At 39.3% G+C, this 21,973-nt stretch overlaps 4 protein-coding genes and 1 long non-coding RNA gene across 5 annotated transcripts; 2 read left to right on the forward strand and 3 right to left on the reverse strand.

The window, feature by feature from the left end:
* Positions 1–2,862: 2,862 nt before the first annotated feature.
* LOC149957273 (uncharacterized) lies at positions 2,863–9,696 on the forward strand. The gene is made up of 7 exons (XM_090164762.1): positions 2,863–2,939; positions 3,016–3,118; positions 5,079–5,333; positions 6,105–6,269; positions 6,500–6,598; positions 6,741–6,942; positions 9,395–9,696. The coding sequence occupies exons 2-7, from the start codon at positions 3,044–3,046 to the stop codon at positions 9,652–9,654; spliced, it is 1,056 nt and encodes a 351-aa protein (XP_090020888.1). The 5' UTR covers positions 2,863–2,939; positions 3,016–3,043; the 3' UTR covers positions 9,655–9,696.
* On the forward strand, positions 4,317–4,836 carry LOC149957274 (uncharacterized). The gene is made up of 3 exons (XR_016478198.1): positions 4,317–4,377; positions 4,514–4,716; positions 4,771–4,836. It is a non-coding gene; the product is annotated as an uncharacterized LOC149957274 (long non-coding RNA).
* Positions 9,697–10,596: 900 nt separating the features above from the next.
* Positions 10,597–12,016, reverse strand: LOC149957275 (uncharacterized). The gene is made up of 4 exons (XM_090166942.1): positions 11,648–12,016; positions 11,242–11,598; positions 10,894–11,186; positions 10,597–10,846 (listed from the first exon to the last, which is right to left on the reverse strand). The coding sequence occupies exons 1-4, from the start codon at positions 12,014–12,016 to the stop codon at positions 10,597–10,599; spliced, it is 1,269 nt and encodes a 422-aa protein (XP_090023068.1).
* A 4,938-nt stretch (positions 12,017–16,954) lies between these two features.
* On the reverse strand, positions 16,955–17,962 carry LOC149957276 (uncharacterized). Its single transcript, XM_090166943.1, has one exon. It carries the CDS (start codon positions 17,960–17,962, stop codon positions 16,955–16,957), a length of 1,008 nt encoding a protein of 335 aa, XP_090023069.1.
* A 1,758-nt stretch (positions 17,963–19,720) lies between these two features.
* Positions 19,721–20,335, reverse strand: LOC149957277 (uncharacterized). Its single transcript, XM_090166944.1, has one exon. It carries the CDS (start codon positions 20,333–20,335, stop codon positions 19,721–19,723), a length of 615 nt encoding a protein of 204 aa, XP_090023070.1.
* Positions 20,336–21,973: the final 1,638 nt, after the last annotated feature.

Consider the following 21,973-nt stretch of genomic DNA (forward strand, 5'->3'; position numbering starts at 1 on the left):
ATGAAGAAATTACCAAAAAGTGAGAATGTTTGTCATCCCACCGACTTTTGTGTGTTCTATTTCGATCAATAAGTGGATCTAGAGCATTTGTTAGTTTAGGAACTGACAAACGAAGAAATTCATGTTTTGAAACTTTCCATTGCTCAATAAAAACGATTGAACAGAATATAGATTTTAAAATATATTGTGTCCTGATCTCCTTTTAATAGACGAAAACCACAATTCAGTAGACAGTTCGTCTTACTTGCACGTTAATGCTTCATATAGAAATCAATTCTCGAGGAGTTTAAATTACTCGGCGATAAAGGTCTGCGCTTTTCGCTTTCTTTTGAATTGTTTTACGTGTGGGAACAAATTTTTCGTTTTCTTTGTAACGAAATTCTTTTCAACACACTCTTGACGGCTAACAGATCACTCATTTCGCAAAAATAGCTTTCGAAATAAAGAGATAACTTTTGTAAAGTGTAATTGAGAATTCGTAAGTTATAACTAACTCTAAACGCAAATATTTAATTTTTAAGGTAAAAGTTTATGTACAAAAATTAATTCTTCAAAATGGCAAAAGTGCATTTCTTAAATGAAACTAAGTTTTACTCAATAGCCCTTTAAAATTGAAGCCAGTCATTACGTGGAATAAATTAGTTAAAAGTTTACTTTCCTCAACTGCGTATATTTCTGGGTTTTTCACTTCCAACTAAAATACTTGGCTTTATATTTGAAAAATTTATTTGTGTCGTTAACCTTTTAATCGAGTGTTTATTCAAAGAAAAATATTATATTTTTATAAAATAGAAAATATTTAAATATATTTTTCGTGGGAAATATAAATCTATAAAAAAATTTGTGTCTTTAAAATAACCCTTTGTATCTTTAATATATTAACCTTTTGTGTCTTTAAAATTCCCCTGTTGTGGCTTTAAAATACCCGTTTGAGTCTTTAAAATACCTCCGAGTCTTTAAATATTGTGTTTTTAATTTTCACCTTTTGTGTCTTTAAAATCCCCCTTTGTTTCTTTAATATTCACTTTTTGTGTTATTAAATTTAACCATGAGTCTTTAAAATTCACTTTTTGTGTCTTTAAAATTCACCTTTAACGTCTTTAAAATACCCTATTGTGTCTTTAATATTCATTCTTTTGTGTCTTTAAAATTCATCAGCTTTCTGAGTCTTTCGGTGGGGGGAGGCGTAGCCTGATATTTGGTATCCAAACTCGCTGTGATTGGGAAAAAAGCAGCCGTGATTGAAAAACATCGAGTTCTGGGAATTGAAAATTCTGGTTTCGTCAAATAGTCGAAGTGTTGGTGTTCCAAACCAAAAAACCTGAGGTTATATTCCCTTTAACTAAAACTATGGGGATCGAAGAAAAGCAGCAGCGAGAGAAAAACAGTGAATTCTGGGCATTGAAAATTCTGGCGACTATAAACTATGGGGATTGGGGAAAAGCTAAAGCGAGGGCGAAACAACAAATTCTGGGAATTTAAAAATCTGGTGGCTAAAAATTAAGGGGATTGGGGGTAAAAAAGGTAGCGATTGCTAAACAGCAAACTCTGGGCATTAAAAATTGTTGTGCCTACAAATTAAGGGGATTCGGCAAAAAAGGAAGCGAGTGAATAACATCGAATTCTGGGGATTTAATAAACTATGGGGATTGGGGAAAAGCAGAGGCGAGGAGGAAACAGCGAACTCTGGGTATTTAAAATTATAGTGCATTCAAATTATGGGGATTTGGGAAAAGTGGCAGCGAAGGTGAAACAGCGAATTCGGGGTTAGGAAAAAGACCAAAAATTTATTTGTTGTTTTTGGAAAAAGCGGAAACGAGAGGAAAACTGGGATTTCTGTGGATTTAAAATACTGGCGGCAACAAATAATGGGGTTTGGGGGAAAAGCGGCCGCGAGGGGAAACCATCGATTTCTGGGGATTGATAATTCTGGCGGATACAAATTATGGGGATTGGGGGAAAGCAGCAGAGATAGGAAACAGCGTATTCTTGGGATTAAAAATCTAGTTTCTAAAAATTATGGGGTTTATGGAAAAAGCTGAAGCGAGGGGAAGACTAGGGCTCGGAGATTGGTTAACTTTTATCCATAAATAAAAATTTCCAGTTTATCCGATAAATTATTATTTGAAAAAAGCTGTTCTTCGTATTATTCGATTAATTTTATCCGAATAAATTAACCACTTCATACATTGATTAATTTTATCAACGTTTATTTGTCGTTTAATACTTTTGTTTATCTAAGGAACTATATACTCGTATTTAAAAGTTTTTTAAGTCTATTTTCTTTACAGTTAATGTTTCAACCAAATGAAAACTAATGTGTAAACTTATTTTATTTCGTAAAATAAATTAACTGTTTTATGATTTTCGGTCAAGGTCTTTATTTAGATAATATACCTATTTTTTTGTTAAAGAGAAACGACAATCGTACAAAAAATATTTATATTAGCTATTTTCGGAAAAAAAGGACTTTTGAACTTTTGTTTTTTATCACCTTTCGAAAAATTTTACGACATTTGTCAAACGCTAGAATTATTTGGTTTTCGGCAGTTAACTGCGCGTGCCGGGAGTAGTGGATCACTCCTGTAATCAGAGTTTGTGGATGGCCGTGTGAGGACGACCACCAATCCCCCAACGGGTGGTCGGAATACTTCCGCCACGGGTGTCTCCACCCCTGTCCCCACGTATCCCCCCGTTGGCGTGGCCGTTACACATATCTCGCCCTGATTAATCAGTTATTGTGTGCTGGTGTCTAAGGCCTTGGGTTTACACCGATGTGTGGATGTAAAAAAAAAAAGGTTAACTGCGCGTTACGATGGCGGAAGCTTCGGTCTAAGATATCGATGAAGCTACCGAGGAAAAGGGCCGCAATTTGCGAAGTCTATATGGAATTACTTCACGTTAGATAATCAATCGGCAACGTGTAAATACTGCAGAAAGTAAGTAAGAAATATAGCATTTTGTCTATAACGCGTGAAAAATATATTATATTTTGTCTAATTTATTATACTTTAGAAAATATGCGGCTTCGTCGAGAACGACTATGGGAACGAGCCACCTGCGTTACCACATAGTTCATAAACACCCGGAATTAGACTGTGTCAAGCTTCCAGCGAAGGTAATATTTTCATGAACACCGATTTTTTGCAAAGTACTTTTAACCAAGGCAAACCATTCCTTGTACATATAGTGTGTACGCCTGTAATTGAATGCAAATACTTGTAGCGATGCGTATAAAGTATTGTTTTTTTGAGATAGCAGACCGCGCCAATACAATTTAGACAGGTTTCGCTTTTAGTTCACTAGGGAACTTGATACGTTAACGATCGTGGCTTTAGGCAATTTAATTACATTCATCAGTTGCGTTGCGTGCACGTTACCATGACAGGTTGTTTTCAGTTCCGTAGTGGCGTAGCCAGAGGGGTGTCAGTAAGGGCGCAGTTTATACTGAGATTTTTTTCGTCAAACCTATCCGTTCTTTGAGCTCAACCGGCATCCCTACCATACTTTTGTACCTATCGCCCTTCTAAAATAACGCTTGCGCGGTCTACATTGATGCTTACTTCCCTGGCTGATTTTCGTAAGAAATCATACGTCGGCAGGACATAACTTTTAGTTTGGTTTAGGATCTTTAGATTTGCAGTCTCAGCCGTCTAAGCTTGTTCCTTGATACACGCCTTGATTACATTTTTTGATCTAACAAAAAGACTTAATTAAAAAAAAGAAATCTAGACCCCGGTATCTCTATCCCTTTCAATCGGATAAAATAATTTATTTTCGTATGCAAAAGCTTTCAAGTATGTTTCCAATTGGAAAAAATTACGGCCTTTCGAAAACCTGTTTTCGTAGTCCTTAGGTACACTTGGATTAAGTAGAACCCTATCTTTGCCACTTAAACCCAGATTCGTTACGGTGCCACTATTTCTAAGACTCCTCTTAAGAAATGGAGAGCTTATTCGAATTATAGGCTAGAAGTTGGTAACTATGTTAGTCACCAACAGCAAGGAACGGAAAGTATTCGGGTAAATTCTATAAAACTGCTCGCAGGATTAAAAAAAAAGTTGTACCGTACCCAAATTTGCAATAAGACATTAGAATTACAATAAAGCATTCTAATATATTTATTGACAAAATACCGCCGAATAATCAGAATGGTCTTCTATTTCAGTCTAGCAAAACCGAAACCGATTACGCTAAGAATGTGTAAAAAAATGGCTCGTAGCGACGGACCAGCCATTTACTGCAGTAGAACACCCGACAAGAAAATGCTTGCGTCGATGAATCCGAAAAATAGACTATTCCAAATAGCATTCCACAAACTAAAATATGTATTAGTCTTACAAAATTGAATTTTCGAAATTAAAAGAAATATGCGAGGTACGTTGACCATCAACCCCCCCCCCCCCTGGTCCTTCCTTTGACTATACTAAATTTCTACCCCCTCTCGACCCCTTCTTAACATTCACATACTTTAACCCCGCTTGCCGAGTTTCTGGAAAATACTTTATTTTAGGGTATTAGTGGTCAAGTTTCGTATACCATTGACGCGTGGGCCGCCAAAAATCAGCTCCCTTATCTCGAGGTTACCGGTCATTTTAAAGACGCTAATTGGAATCTATCAAACACGCTTTGGGCTTCATACCATTTTCGGAAAGACACACGGGAAAGAATATCTGTAGCGTTTTCATGAATTTAGTACAAAGCACAACGTCTAAGGTGGGTCAATCTAAACTATTTACCTCTTTATCGTTATACCTTGTCGATATTTAGGAGTAACACCTATATTGTACGTCAACCAACTAAATTCTACATAAATGTAAGGTCATGAAAATATTGTTAGTTAGAAGTTCTAAAGCAAATCCCCAGAATTTACGTCTTATAAAAATGTTATGCCACTTGGAACCCAATGAAAATCGGGGCTTTAGTGGGTTGCCTATTGCGATCAGGCCTAAAATAGTCCATGGAATTGTGGTTGTTCGTCGATAGCGATATTATTGAGAGTGCTCAGTCCGTAATGTTACGCTGGTTATAAGTTGTGAGTGCTAATGGTTCAAATTAAAAAGTTTCATTGCGACTAGGCTCTGGCAATTACCATGGACAATGACTCAAATAACGGGGCATTCGTAGAAGAACTAGAGACTAAGCGTGGAGAACTAGTTTTTAGGTTCAGTGCCGAAACCCGTATCCGTTGCTTGGCGCATGTTCTAAATTTAGCCGTGCAGGAGTTACTGAAACATCTTAAATCAGAACCTGAATATGAAGACGAAGCTGACTACGAAGAGTCAGATGAAGATTCCAACACCCAAATATCTATCGGAACTTCCGTATCGACAGTAAATAAATGGCTTTACGGTTATAGTTAGTAACAATAGTAATAACAGTAACAATAGTAATAACAGTAACAATAGTAATAACAGTAACAATAGTAATAACAGTAACAATAGTAGTAACAGTAACAATAGAAATAACAGTAACAATAGAAATAACAGTAATAATAGAAATAACAGTAATAATAGAAATAACAGTAATAATAGAAATAATAGAAAATCAATTCAATCTTTGTTTATTTCTTGTAAAAAGAAAGGGGTCGCACATTAGCAGCCGTTACTGGAAATCAAAATTTTAAAAATTAACGCGGAAATTTATGAAAAGTTTTTTTTTTTCCTTTGGAGTTATTTGCTGAATTATTATAATGCAACAGAGAAAAGCATTGACTCCCAGATATACGCATTTTCTATTATAGCGGACTAGAGCTCGGCGTTTGGATAAGAAAAAATCGTATTAATTTACCCACAACCGACGATTATCCTGAAAATAAAATTATTTTTATCATGTTAAATCACTTTTTAGCCGTGGATTTAGCCGTAACTTTCATGATTAATCGTAATTTTAGCGATTAATTTATCTGTTTCGCCGATCTCTATAGCGGACGCTACACATACAGGGTGACTGTGGCGTGTAAACTTCGGCGCCGTAGCGCCACCTAGATCCGTTTCGGTCGCGAATAGTAATCGCTAGGCTAATATCCAAGTCACCTAATTCGCCTAGCGACTATAAAAGCCATATCGATTTTGTTTAAACCCAAAAAAAATCCTTCATCGTAGATCCGAGCTGTACTTTTGAAAATACGATTGTCACATCGAAGGGAGAAAGCGTTTTCTGAATTAAATAGATCATTTCAACTGGACGATCTGGCGGTGGTTCTCGATGTTAAGACGAGATGGAATTCAACGTATGTAATGTTGAAACGTGCAGTGTATTGTAAACAAGTAGGTTATTGTATTATGTCATAACGTTTTGGTTCCGTGGCTAAAATCTTTCAAACGCAAAAAAATTACGTCCCTTTTTTCACTGTCTACGCGTAACATTATTGCCACGGAAAAACCAAATATGTGGCGTTCAAAAGGTTATTCCAAAACAAAATAAGATAGTTCCATGAAGAAAACGTATATGTTACGAATTGAATAGGTTAGTTAAAATCTATGTTTTACTTCTATAGTCATTAGAGGCGATAATGAAATCCGACCTAGAACTGGGAAAATTAATTTTAATTGACACTGAATGGGACAATCTCAAGAAACTTATTATACTTTTAAAGGTAATAAACAATAAAATTTTCATGTCATCAATAAGTACTTGTCGGTGCTTAATTTATTATATGACTACAAACTAACTCCAAAGTGAAAATATTATTTCAATTCGTATCTAACAATGACTAATGTATTTAACTTCATACTTAGGACTTCGAGATGGCTACCAAATTCTTTTCATCAACTAAATATCCTACGCTTTCAACCATTATGCCGTCCTATTTCTGGTTGATTGATAAACTATCAAAGGATCACGATGATACCATTTTAAACCATGCTTGCAAGGTGGCTAAAACAAAATTATCTAAATACTTGGAAATGTCCAGGATTGAAGCGTTTTGGATAGCCATATGTATAATATTTTAACTAAAAGTGAATAGTTCTAGGAACGATTCAACAACTTTAGTTATACTTTGTAATAAGTAGTTGAAACCATGTAATGATACATATTTGGTAATTTATTTCCCTAAAATATGTAAGAGTTAACTAATGATTATGACGGAGCACGCAAACAATTAACTAAGGCTCCAGCATCATTATGGATTACCATTTACCAGGATCTTCTGTTGTTTTGGTTCCATGGTGGCAATAACATCTTTCCCATGCCTTTTAAGTGTTAATAAAACATCCCAAATTACTAATTGTACTATTGGAACGTTTTAGTTGTTGACCCAACATTGAAAATGGACTTCGTTCAAACGAATTACCCAAGAGACGTGGCCAAAATTATTAAAGCGAAAGTACTTTCTGTCTTCAACAATTACTATGATATAACATCCATTTCTTCAACTTCTGCAAATACAACTGAAGATACACTTGGTATTTTCGCATACTATCCTAAAAGACCATTGAGCTAATAAAAGAGCGCCGAAATACTGAAGATGACCTTCAACCCCCAAAAAATAACGTGTTACAGTAGTGGAAGGTAAGTTTCTAAAAAAATTTCTAACTTAAACATACGTAAAACTTGGCAGGGAGTTCACTTTTACCATAAGTTTATAATAAAGTTACATAAGTATGAACTTCGTATTCTTCACAAGCGAAACGTTTACCGAGAGCTAGTCACAAGAGAGACCATATTGGGCTTGTGCGCCGTTTTGCGTCCGCTAGCTCTTGTGTCTCGCGTAGCCTTTAAGAGCGCCTCGCTAGGGGCGCCCGCAATTACGTCACTGCGTGAAGAGCTCTCAGTAAAATATTTCCCGAAGCGACAAACTTATTAAAGAGAATTATAAACTTATGCTTTAACGTAACGCGAAAACTGAAAAAGAATTGGGAGTGCCGATGTAAAAAGAATTATTTCAGGTTTATTTAGCAAACTGGTAGCTATAATACTTTACTTTCCCGATGGCAAAGAGACTTCCAAAAACCATTTGACCTTTTTTAAAGGGGAGCCTAAGAAAGACGGAAGTAATTGTTCCCAAACTATTTGGGTTAGATTAGACCAAATGCGCGCAATTATATTATTAGTTACTTAAAATGTTATCAGTTATTTTAACACTGTTTCCTTAAAATTAAATTAAATATTTCAGTGGTAAAAAATAGGTTATACGATATTCATATCATACACGTAACATTTTAGGCTAACGAAGAGGTTTATCCTGGAGTTGCAAAAATGGCTTGGGATTACCTAGCAATTCCAGGGACGTCAGTTCCCGCAGAGCAAATATTTTCCTTAGGCTCCGACCTATAGTTACTTTCAAGAGAGAAAGTTTGGGCCTGGAAACGATTTCGTCTATGATGTGCTTAAAATCTTGGTGGAAAGAAGATGTTGTCGAGTAACGGCTATACTGGCTAAATTCACTGAAATACTCGCAACGTTAAAATGAGCTAAATTCATGTACTAAAATATAAATTTCACTGTTGCGTTACAAATAACATAACTGAATTTCATAATGATAAATTTATGGTTAAATATTTTATTTTAAGGTCAATATGGACCATTTTCGGCTTAATATCTATGTATGGATGTATAGATGTATGGATGTTAACTACGCGGTAGAATAAAAAAGTGTTTAATAAACGTTTAATATTTAACTGAGAACTTAACTAGTTAGTAAGGTGCCCTACTATCGGACATTTGAAGAGTGAATCGGACACCACTGGTCCTTTTTGGATGATTTACTTTTGGCTTGGAAGCTAATCAACGGTCATTTTCTATATGAAAGGTTCGTTCAAATGAAAGGGCGCTGACCCTTGACTTTTTTTTATATATCGATGAAAAATTGTAATCGTTCCTTTACTGTCTTTGGAAGCTGCGTTGAGTAACTGCTATGCAAATTAGAGAGAGAGAGAGAGAGAGAGAGAGACTGAACTTTTATTACGGTTATTACATTCCCGAGTTCCTGAATGATAAATTTCTTCCCATTTCAAAACCTTCCTCAATTTACTTATACGCGCGTGAAAATAAAAGTCAGAGTTATAAAGATAGATATAGTAGGATATTACAGTTCCGTTACACTTACTTAGCACCACGACGAAATAATTTTGTTACTGGATTCGATTAAGCTTTCATACTTCCTCCCAAAGAGGTTTTTACAGACTTCTGCTTAATTCTAATCTTCCTAAATTTATGGAATACGTATTTTGTCTTTACTGAAAGTAGATTGGCAATATCAGATGTTTTTTTGGTAAACGAAAAAAAACAAAAAAAGCCAATTTTTCGGAAAACATTTCGTGAGGTGTCATTAACAGTTCAAGGACCACCTGATTTCTTCAACAGGACAACAACCTAGTGGTTTCTTCAACAGGACAACTACCCTTTAGTTTCTTTAACATTACAAAGTACCGCCTGGTTTTTTCAACAGTACAAGTGCCACATGGTTTCATCAACACTACAAGTACCCCCTACAATCTTCATAAGGACAAATACGCTCTGGTTTCTTTAAAAGTACAAGGTCCACCTGATTTCTTCAACAGTGCAAGTACCACCTGGTTTCGTCAACAGTACAAGTACTCTCTGGTTTCTTCAACAATACAAGTACGGATGCCCACCATCTCGAGATATTTATCTTGGACTTCTTATTTTCTGGTCTGCACATCTTCCAGACCAGTTCAGCCACTTTAGCGCGACACCTGCTTTATTAATTTGGTGGGTGTTCAGTATTTAAAACTTTAGGAAGTTCTTATGTCTCTTATAACCCAATTGTTGTGCATGTTGATTGAATAAACTTTGGTTAATTATAATAACGTTTAATGGAATAATCTTTACACATAATAGAAGTGATTACATAGAATGAGTTTTCTAGCTACGTCTCCAGGCCGAGGCGGGAACAAGAATCCCCAGCTACGACCGGGAACTGGTTTACCTTCTTCCTTTCGCAGACGGCTCCCCTAACTGTCAAAAGGCTAGTGGCGCCATATTTAAATTTGGTTTAGTTTGTTATGGATATGACAACTGCTCCCCCCTTTTTTACATACAACTATGGAAAACTAAAACGTTCGCTTAGATATTTAACCGCACCGGAGCTCTTCTTTGTCTTGCTGGTTTTGTGCGGGTTATCGAAGTTTTTGTTGGCATGGAGTCCAGCCTGGTCTGTTTTTTGGATTGTGTGGCTGTTCGGGTTAGGACGGGAACTTGTTTCCTTCGTGAAATCGGTGTTGCCGGGTTATCATGGTTGGAAATTTGCAGACTGCGAGGCGGGCTGAGGCTGATTGGTGTTTCTGTCCTCCGTGATGTCGGTGTGCGTTGTTGTGACATGTGCCGAGGTGTGGTATCAGTTGGACTACTGATGGTGGGATCCGTGGAGGTCGTTTTATATGCCGTGGTGGTGGTTTCCACTCGTGGGTTTGTACTCACGGGGCGTTGGTCCCCAAGTGGTTGTGGTTGTGCTGGGTTTGTGTTTTTACGGAGCCGCAGTTGGTTTTGGTGACGTCGGATGGTGCCTCCAGGTGTCTCTATGAGGTACATCATTCGTCCCAAAGCTCTGACAATCGCGCTTCTAAGCCACTTTTCCCCGTTCCCAAAATTGTAAGCGTATACAATGTCGTTCGTCTGAAATTTTGGTTTTCATCTTTCGGCTTTCTGTCGTGGAATGTTTCTGGGATGGCATAGGTCGATGTGGGTGGTTATAGACTGTCCCAACATTAATTCAGCTGGGGACTTTCCATTTGCGGCAGGTGTCCGCCCATGGTTGATTAAGATCCTAGCTAGTCTCTCGTGTAACGATCCTGTCGTGTGAGTGTTCAATCCAGTTTGGATAACATCCAACGTTTTGAGGTTGATGTCGGAGAGCTTCCTCAAATGATCCTTGACGGTGCTGTTGTGATGTGGTGGATGCCGTTACTTTAAGTGAACTGTGCGAACTCGGAGCTCGTGAAACACGTGCCATTGTCCGTGACGAGGGTCAGCATAATGCCGAAACGCGCCATAATTTCCCGAAGGCTTTGAATCACAGCGTGGGAGGACTGCGAGTGTGTAACGGTAACCTCGATCCATTTACTGTAACAGTCGACGACAATGAACAGGAAATTTCCCTCGATCGGGCCAGCAAAGTCGGCGTGAACCCTCTCAAAAGGTGATGTTACGGCTGGCCATGGTCGAAATCGCTTGGCAGGTAAGGTGACAGATGTTGCAGTTGTGTGAAATGCTTTCAATGTCTGCGTCAATCCCAGGCCGCCACATTCATGAGCGAGCAATCGCTTTTATTTTTACGGTGCCCTGATGGAAGCTATGAAGCTCTTGAACGAGTGTGGCGCGTTGGGCTTCAGGAATTATTACTAGATTACCCATGAGGAGGATACCATGATAATTTGATAAGTCGTCTCGTCGACGATGGTACGTTGCCAAATTTGGGTGAATTCTTTGTGGCCATCCGTGAGTCATGTGTTTTCTTAGTTGTTGAAGAGTTGGATCCACTATGGTGGCGTCAGCAAGTTGTCGTGGAGTAAGGGGTCCGGTTTCTGCGACGCCCTGGACCGCAAAGACGTATTCCGCCGGAATTGGTGTAGCTGTGATGTTGAAGAGCAGCGGTGATCTGCTCAGAGCGTCCACGTTCGCGTTGGCGGAGCACTTCCGAAACTTGAGTTCATATGAATACGCTGCTAACATGAGTGCCCACCGTTGAATTCAAGCGGCTGCCATTGACGGAATGGGTTTGTGTGCTGCAAGCAACGTGACAAGTGGCTGGTGATCGGTATACAACGTGAACTTCTGGCCGTAGAGGTAGTCCTTGAACTTCTTCTACTATGGCGAGGCCTTCCTTGTCCAATTGGGAGTAGTTATTTTCCGCTGGAGTGAGGCTGCGGGACGCAAAAGCGATTGGCTTCTCGGTGCCATCGACGATGTGCGAAATTACGGCACCGATCCCCACTGGCGAAGCGTCACATGCAATTGTGACCTCTTTGTCGATATCAAAGTGGACCAGGAGATGTGATGTTTGTAGGGTACGTTTTGCTTCTTGGAATGCAAGCTTTTGGTCGGGCCCCATGACCAAGTGGTAGAGCACTGTAATATTAAAGGGGAATGTGTCAAAGTGCATACATCTTATTTCATTTCTAGCCTCTCTAATTGGAATTTAAAATCTAAGTTATGACGTATTACCCGAATTATACGATATATTTGAAATAAATTTAGTCGAGTAATACAGAATTCGGATAATTGCATGTTTTTTTATTTTATTAAATTAGCATTCTTTCTATTTGATTTGAAAAATATTTTTGATTAATTAATGACGGTAAAATTTGTTAAAAAACGATGTTCTCTTTTATCGGGAATATGTTCAATTTATTTCTATTACGAAGCTATAAGCTGTTTGGCTATTTCTAAAAAATAAAATTATAGTCACCAAATAAAATAGCTTAAGCTCTTCGTGGTTTTTCGGGTAAAAAATATTTTTGAAAACATAGGCAATGGTAAACTAATTATGTTTAAAAAACCAGTTATGTTTATATACATAAAAACTTAATCAGTTAAACAATAGGAAATTTATTTGAACTAAAATGTCATCGGAGACACGAGCGAGAGTTTTATTCGGAAAATTATCTGTAAATTGTCCGATATTTTATAGTTAACCGAATTTTTCGATCGAAATGATCAGAAAACCTCGAGCCCTAGGGGAGACAGAGATTTCTGGTGATAGGAAAATGAAATGACTAAAAATTTTGGGGTTTCGGGAAAAAGCGGAACCGAGCAGAAAACAGTGAATTATCGGGATTTAAAATTTAAGCGACTATAAACTATGGTGATTGGGTAAAAGCAGTTGTGAGGGGGACACTACAAATTCTGAGGATTTAAATTTCTACGACTAAAAATTATGGGGATTGGAGAAAACAGCGGTGACGGGGTAAGAGCGAATTCTGAGCATTAAAAATTATGGTGCCTTAAACGTATGCGGATTGGGGAAAAGCGGCAGCGAAAAATATTTAATTCTGAAAATTTCAAATACTGGCGACTAGATTAAACTATGGGGATTGGGGAAAAGCAGCAGTGAGGAGAAACAACGAATTCTGGGAATTGAAACTACTGGTGACTCTAAACTATGGGGATTTATGAGAAGCTGCGGCGAGGGGAAAACAAGCGGTTTCTGGTGATTGGAAAATGAAATGACTAAAAATTATGGGGTTTTGGAAAAAAGCGGAAGCTAAGGGAAAACAGTGAATTATCGGTATTTAAAATTATAGCGACAATAAAATATGGGGATTGGGGAAAGCAGTTTCGAAGGGGAAACCACAAATTCTGAGGATTTAAAATTCTTGCGACTATAATTTATGTAAATTGGAGAAAAGCAGCGGTGAGGGGGAAATATAGAATTCTGGGCAATAAAAATTCTGATGACTACAAATTATGGGGATTAGGGAAAGCAGCGTGGGGAAAAAGCCAATTCTGGAATTTATGGGGAAAAGCGGCAGAGGGTGACGAACATCAAATTCTTAAAATTTTGATTCCGGCTACTATAAACTATAGGAATTAAGGATATGCGGCAGCGATGGGGAAAAATCGAATTCTGGCGATTAAAAAATCTGTTTTCTTAATATTATAGAGATTTTGGAAAAAGCGGAATCGCGGGGAAAACAGCGATTTCTGTGGATTGAAAATTCTGGCGACTACAAATCATGGGGATTTAGGAAAAACAGTTGCGACGGGACATAACAATTTCTGAGGAATTGACATTCTTACGTTTATAAACTATAGGGATTTAAGAAAAGCAGCGGTAAGGGGAAAATAGCGAATACTGGGCATTTAAAATTCTGGTGACTACAAATTATGGGGATTGGGGGAAAGTAGTAGCGTGGGGAAACAGCCAATTCTGGAATTAAGGGAAAAAGCGGCAGTGGGTGACAAACATCAAATTCTGAAAATTTAGATTCTGGCTATTATAAACTTTGGCGATTAAGGAAATACAGCAGCAAATTCTGGGAATAGGGAAATATGGTGACTTAAAAATATGGGGGTTTGGGAAAAAGCGAAAGCGACGGGAAAACAGCGAATTTTGGGGATTTACAATTCTAGTTACTACAAATTATGGGGATTGGGGGAAAGCAGCCAATTCTGGAAATTAGGCGAAAAGCGGCAGCGAGTAGAAAACATAGAATTCTGAAAAGTAAGTTTCTGGATACTATAAACTATGGGGATTAACAAAATGCAGCAGCGAGGGGGAAACAGTGAATTCTGGGAATTTAAAATCGGGTTTCTAAATATTATGGAATTTATGGAAAAAGCAAAAGCGAGGGGAAAACCGTGATTTCTGGTGATTTAAAATTCTGGCAACTACAACTTAAAAAAATTGAGGAAAAAGCGCCATCTAGGGGAAAACAGCAAATTCTGTGGATTAAAATTTCTGGCTACTACCAACTATGGAGATTGGCGAAAAGCAGCAGCGAGGGGAAAACAAAGAATTCTGGGGATTGATAATTATGGCGACTTTAAACGAGGGGATTGGGGAAATCACGGCAGATAGTAAAAAACATTGAATTATGGGGATTGGGACTACTGTCGACTATAAACTATGGGGATTGTTGAAAACAGCTTTTTCTCTCGATTGTAAAATCTAGGGACTACAAATTATGTAGTTTTGCGAAAACGTGGAAGCGAGGTTTAAACATCGAATTCTATGGATTGAAAATTCTGGTGACGACAAACTATGGGGTTTGCAGAAAAGCAGCAGCTAGGAGAAAAAGGATAATTCAGAGAAATCAAAAATTTGGTGACCACAAATTATGGAGAATGGTGTAAACATGGCAGCGAGTGACAAACATTGAATTCTGGGGATTGGAATTACTAGCGTATTTAAACTATGGGGATTTATTAAAAGCAGCGGCGAGGGGGAAAACAGTGTTTTCTGGTGATTGGAAAATGTAATGACTAAAAACAATGGGGTTTTGTGGAAGAAGCGGAAGCGACGGGAAAACAGCGAATTCTGAGGATTGAAAATTCTGTTTATCATAAATTATGGGGATAAGGGGAAAGCAGAAAAGAGGGGGAAACAGTGAACTCCGGGCATTTAAAATAATGGTGCCTCCAAATAATGGGTATTTGGGAAAAGCGACAGCAAGTGAAAAAAATCCAATTCTTGGGATTTAAAATTCTGTAGACTAAAAATTATGGGGATTGGGGTACAGCAGCAGCGAGGGGAAAAGCAAATTCTGGATATTAGGGGAAAAGCGGCAGCGAGAGGTAAAAATCGAATTCTGCAGTTTAGAAAATCTGATTACTTAAAATTATTGGGTTTTTGGGAAGCGAGGGGAAAACAGTGAATTCTGGGTATTTAAAATTCTGGCAACTACTAATTATAGGGATTTAGGAATAAGCGGCAGCGAGGGGAAACCATCGGATTCTGGGAATTGCAAAATCTGGTGGCTAAAAATTATATGGTTTTGGGAAAACGTGGAAGCGAGGGTAATTTATCGAATTCTGCGGATTAGAAATTCTAATGACTACAAATTTCGCGAATTGGTGAAAAGCAGCAAAGAGGGGGAAACAGCGAATTCTGAGCATTCACTATTCTAGTTACTACAAATTATAAGGGTTGGGGGAAAAGCGGCAGCATGGGGAAACTATCGAATTCTGGGGATTGAAAATCCTGTTTACCATAAACTTTGGTGATTTGGGGAACGCAGCAACGAGGGGGAAACCAAATTCTGGATATTAGGGGAAATGCGGAAGCGAGTGGTAAACATCGAATTCTGTGGTTTGGAAAATTGGATTATTATAATTTGGGGGTTTTTGGATACAGCGGAGGGGAACACAGCGAATTCTAGGGATTTGAAATTCTGGTGACTAAAAATTCTATTGATTGGGGAAAGCAGTTGCATGGGGGACACAACAAATTCTGAGTAACTAAAATTCTTGCGATTATAATTTATGGGGATTAGAGAAAAGCAGTGCTAGTTTATTTACATTTCCGTTGTTATCAATTTGTTGTTTATTTTTTAACCTGATTTTATTCCGCTATATAAAGCGAACTATGTAATAATATTTATTTCAGTTGTGTTTTGCGTTCGCCATTAAATTTGTTCGTGTTAGAGAGAAGGATTATCACCTGGAGGACGAGATAATCAGTCTGATATCTTATCTCGTCCTCCAAGTCACAATCCCTAGAATCTCTCTCTGCCTCCCCCCCCCCCGTTCTCCAGACTTAGTTTTCCTCGTGCAGATTTCTGGAGGATGGACTTTACCCCTCCGCTTTCTCCCGTTCTCCAGAATTTGTTTTAATCGCGTAGATTTCTGGAGGATGGATTTTACTCATCTTTACCCCTATCCCTGATCGCTATAATTCCGAAACTCTATAATTTCTTTATCGCTTCCAATTCCCTTAATTTCTAATCTCTAGGTAATTTAAATTTAATTTATTTTTATTTTGGAACTTTGTTTACATGATTACGTAAAATTGGTTCTATGAATGTGCCGAAACGAAAGGTATTACATATTGGGAGAGCGTTCGACTGTTCCGTAACTAATTCTAGTCGACTGAAATAGACTAGAAGCTAAGTAAGTGGTAGCTAGGCTTAACCATCGAATTCCATCACAGTAAAAATAGGGTTAACGACAACTTTTAAAAGATGAGCTTTTTATTAAGCAAAATTCAAGAGAGACCGCTCGCGGTAAATTTCAAATCACAACTCCATCTCGTTTTACGCGCGTTCTTCTTTCACGTTCTAATTTTAACCAATTTTAAAGGAATACAGTTTGGGATAATCTATCTACACAAGCTCCCCTCCTTGAACATCGCTCAAAAACAAATGAAATTCGTCATTACAATCATCGGTTAGTTCAAGGTTATACAACAAAGAAATTGGTCTCTTTATGAGAGTACCGTTAGAGAGTCTTAGAAGGCACGACCGACCCAGAAAAATTTCTTCAATTACTGCCATTTTCCAACATAGTCGTGGAAGCTTTGGCTTAGCAATTAGGACAACATCGCCCTTTTTTAGGTCCGAGGTGGGTATTGATTTAGTGCGAAAATGAGCGGAGCGTAAATCCAATAAGTAACTTTTCTTCCACTACTCCAGAAATTGTCCATCGTTCGTTGGCGATGCCTTTCTCGTTTCTCTAACTGTTTGCGCGTGGGATTCGCAGTTAAGTCTCTAAGAAAAGTTCTAGAAGGCAAGGAGGTTAATCTACCACCAACGAGAGCGTGAGCCGGAGTTAGGGGAATAGGTTCTCCAACATCTTGGTATACATAGGTAATCGGCCTTGAATTGATTACAGCTTCAGCTTCAGCAATCAGCGTAGTTATTTCCTCAAACGTAAGGTGGGATTGTCCTAGTACTCTGCGCAGACATTCCTTGACAGAGCGAACTAACCGTTCCCAGAAACCACCCCACCAGGGGGCGCGTTCAACGATGTAGTTCCAAGAAATGTGGTTACTGCCGAAGTATTCGAGTACTTCTGGGCACTTCAGGTTCTTGAATAGTGCTTTCAGGTCGACGTCCGCTCGTTTAAAAGACTTTGCGTTGTCCGAGAAAATCCGACTCGGAATTCCCCGACGAACAATAAAGCAAGCAGGAATTTCTCCGCTGACCACCTCGAGATAAACCGCGCGGGTTACGGCGCAAGTGAAAAGTGCAATGTAGCACTTGTCCTGTTTTTTGGTATAGAGTGGCCCTGCGAAGTCCAACCCGCACATGGTGAAGGGTTTGGCAGGAGTGGTTTGAAAAGAAGGTAAAGGAGCCATCTCGGTGGCTGATGGAACGGCTCGAAAGCATTTGCAAATGGTGCAGCGCGAGATGACGTGTTTGATCATTTGTCGACCACGAATCACCCAGTATCGCTCTCTCACTTCGACGAGAGTATCATTGACACCAGCGTGTAGTATTCGTTGGTGTATATTCATAGCGATTAGAATGGAAAGCCGATGGGAAGACGGAAGTATCCATGGGTGACGTTGTCGGTATGTCAAATTGGAAGAAGTGATGCGACCACCAACACATAGCATACCATCGTCAGCAATAAATGGTTTCAAGAGTTTTATTTTTGATTCATTGTTAATAGATTTATTTTTCTGAAGACTGAGAATTTCGGGTAAAAAGCTTTCCGGGCCTTTGGGCTTGTTTTACCCAATATTTTTCTGCATTTTCAATCTCTTCAGAGGTAAGGGACTCGATCTTTCTATCTTCAGATTTAGATGTGCAATTGTGCTTGAAGCGAAAGCAGTTATTCTGTATACTTTGTTAAGAGAGTTGAACCTTGTCAAGTCTAGAATAGGAGACAGTTGGCTTTTATAAGCGCAGAGTCCTTGAAATGTTTCTTGGAACTCGACTTTGAGTTCGTGTTGGAGCTCAGGGTTTTCTTCATTGCTGAGGTGGTTCCGAACAGTTTCTGGTTTGTGATTATCAATTTTCCTCAGCAAATAAGTTCCATGCCACCATAAGGAATTAGTGGCAAGATCAGCGACAGAGCGACCTCTAGTAGGCAGATGCGCAGGATTTTCTTTCCCGCTGCAATGATTCCACTGAGTTGGGTTGGTATGAGACAGTATCTCCTGAACCCTGTGGGAGATAAAGGGTCTCCATTTTGTGGATTTATCTGGAATCCAATACAGAGTAATGGTCGAATCGGACCATAGTTGTATTTTAGAGATTTCTGTAGAGAATGCGTTATTCAGATGTTTCAAAAGACGGGTTCCTAATACGGCACCCATTAACTCCAAGCGAGGGAGCATCTGTTTTTTTTTTACAAGAGAAACTCTAGTTTTACAGGCCACAAGTGTGGTACCGACTGCTCCTTGTTCAGTTACGTAGCGCAAGTACGCGGCAGCGGCGTATCCTTTCTTATTGGCATCGACAAAGATGTGTAGCTCAGTAGAAAGGCGCTGGTTAGCTTTTGATTCTTCAAAGTAGAACCTTGACACAGCGATTTATTTTAGTTCTCGGAGCTCCGAACACCATTTTCAAAACTGGTTGGCTAGATTAACTGGAATTTCTTCGTCCCATGACAGCTTAGGCTTCCAAAGTTGCTGGTATAGAAATTTTCCTCGAATCGTATAGGGCGCAAGTAACCCGAGCGGGTCGTAGATGCGAGCGCCAGCTTTTAAAACCGAACGTTTCGAATTTTGGTGATTAGATAAAAATTCCAAAACAGGCTCTAAGTAATAATAATAATAATAATAATAATCAGCTAGGCTAATACCCAAGGCACCACCTTAGGCCTAAGTCATCATGCGACTTTTAAAGCCCTTAATTCAGGTGGCCGGGTTACAATGCGTAGGAGGGTGGTGGCAAGCCCTGCATGCCACGCGTTCGAGCCAACAGCTCCCTACACTAACTATTACCGTTAACCTCAACAAGTTTTTGTGGAAGGGGAAACCGAAGATCTCGGGGGAAAACCCCTTAAACCAGTCAAATAGCAGTTTATCCGTCTCATTGTTCCAGGACAGCCCCAACAATTTGAGGTTGCTCGAGTTTGTCCAGTTTTCTCTTACATATGAAGACAGGTTCCAAAGTTCCAGTAGCTCCTTAGAGTTAGTCTTGAATTTACGTAAATTCATTGAGGCATCTGCTAGCATTTTTGTTGCCTTTGTTAAAATTTCATAGGCTTCTTGCGGAGTATCTGCTCCTCCGATTAGATCGTCTACGTAGAGTCCACGGTATAATGCTTCTCAGGTTACCGGTTCATTTTTCTGGTACTTCTCGATATGATGACGCAGAGTAGCTCCCAGCAAAAAGGGGCTGGATGAAACGCCAAAGGCAGAATCTCAGTCTTCGGGTTTGAGAGATATTTGTAGAAAGGCCTTCATTATATCTCCCGTGAAGGCGATTTTTTTCTCCCGAAACCGGATTACATCATCCAAAAGATTTGGATTTACATTTGGCCCCACCTCTAAGCAGTCATTGAGGCTTGGAACTCCGATGACATGTGAGCCAGCGTCATAGACAACCCTTAGCTTAGTTGTCTCGCTTGTTCCACGGATTACCGCTCGGTGAGGAAGATAATATATAGGACCAACAGTAGATTCAGCTACAGGCACTTCTTCGATTACTTCAGATTTGAGCTGCTCAAGCATGACATTGTTGTATTCAGAGAAAAGTATAGGATTGGTTCTAAGTTTCGTCAAATGGTTGACAGTTCTTTTCTTAGCCATTTCATAGTTGCCTCTGAGATCCTTCTTGTTGAGCTTCCAGGGAAGCGTAACTTGGTAGCGGCCGTCACTGAATGAAACGTTATTTTTGAAATTATCGAGGGTTTTGCTAGAGGGGGAAGGTTTGGATTCATTATCCATAATGCCCAAAGACTCCAGCTCCCAGAATGCGCGCAGCTGTGAGAAAATACTTTCAGATTCTTCCTCTTTAGACGTTACAGCCACTGTCATGATCGCGATGGTATTCATACCAATAAATTTTCCAGTGACGACTTCAGATAGTGTTTAGAGCCACTAGAGATGAGGTAAGTCGTTTGGGTGCGGATTCTCCCAACACTACGTTCAGTACAGGTCTGATCCGATTAAGAGGTCGGTGGAAGAAGAGATGTTTTTACCTCCATGTTCAGATGGCATGTCTGCCGAGCTTAGACATCTCAGAAACGATATTAGAGCTAGGAACGGCGAAACCGCACTGCTGATTCTCGGGGACTCGAAGAGTTCGACGGTCACGCGCTTTTCCGGATCTCGAAGATTACGACTTCGAGTGGTACGCTTTGGCTCTGTACCTTCGAACGGAAGAGTATTGAGTTTCTCTTCAGAAACGAGCGGAAGTTTGCGAGAAACGTCCTGATTGATGAACGATGCCTGGCCTCCACTGTCTAGGAGACAACGGACCCTCACATTTTCACCAGTTCTGACGTTTAGGGCGCAAGCCTGGGCAGTCTGTAGCAAGATCATCGCATTGGTTTGTCTTTAGACGCTACTGTCAGTTGATTGTTGTATGTTTCTTTCGGATTCATACCGTCTTCAGGCTCTTCCGCCTTTTCTTTAGATACCTGCTTTTCGCAAAGAGAAGGGTGGTGCTTTTTATCGCATTTTCGACAGTTTTTATATTTTGAATCGCAGTCTTTAGTGTAATGTTTTCTTAAGCAGATATAACATCGTTGTTTAGTTTTGACGATATTTCGTTTTTCGGCTAATGGGAACTCTGAGGTGTTGTGCGTAGTTTGGCCGCAGTAAAACAGGTTTTTACGTAATTTTGCTGTTGCTGGCTTGATCCCGAGGCTGCGATGTTCAACTCTGAGGCGGACGAATTGAAAGTTTCTCGGTTTCGATTTCCGTTACGTGAGCTGAGATTAGATTTATCAGACCCATTTTTGCGCTCTGAATAGCGATTATTAGCACGAGAACCATAAGCTCTCTCGACAATTTATTTCTTTGCGCAGAAAAGTTAGAAGATCATCTATTTTGTAAGACATGTGGTCGTGCCTACGATTAAACTCAATTTTTAATTCCACAGGTATAAGACCTTTTAAAACGTGGCAAAGCAATATCCCGTAAGAGTCACTAACAAGCATAGTCGGAGAGTGTGATGATGGTCCGAAGAAAGTGATGTTTGGTGTCGTAAGTGAGTTTCCCGAAGGTGGAAACGGCGCAACGACCGACGTGATAGGTTGACCAGGAAGAGTGGTCGACGTTAATCCAGATTGTCCAGAAAGCTGAGATGCTGTCGTAAATACCGAAAGTCCAGATGTGACCGTGACTGAGGTACTGGAAGCGCTGGAACCCGGTGAAGTTACCGAAAGAGAAGTCAACGGTAGAGTTGATTGCAAAGTAGCTTTCGATGTTAGATTTGGCGAGATAATCACAGGTGATTTCGGTCTCGTATCAGTAAGCTTTTTAAGTAGACTGCTTAAATCTCCTCGAGCTAAGACTATTGGTTCTCCGTATTTCGTCATTGAACACATCATGTCCGTCTCCAGGACGATATCACCAGAAATAAGATTTTCTATTTCTACATTCAGTCCATCAAGAGCCTTCTCTTTAGCGTCAAGCAGGCGGATATCGTTGGTCAGTGTATGAATATCC

The sequence above is a fragment of the Leiobunum rupestre genome, chromosome 2 (assembly GCF_980474605.1).
Source record: "Leiobunum rupestre chromosome 2, qqLeiRupe1.1.hap1, whole genome shotgun sequence".
Taxonomy (NCBI): domain Eukaryota; kingdom Metazoa; phylum Arthropoda; class Arachnida; order Opiliones; family Sclerosomatidae; genus Leiobunum; species Leiobunum rupestre.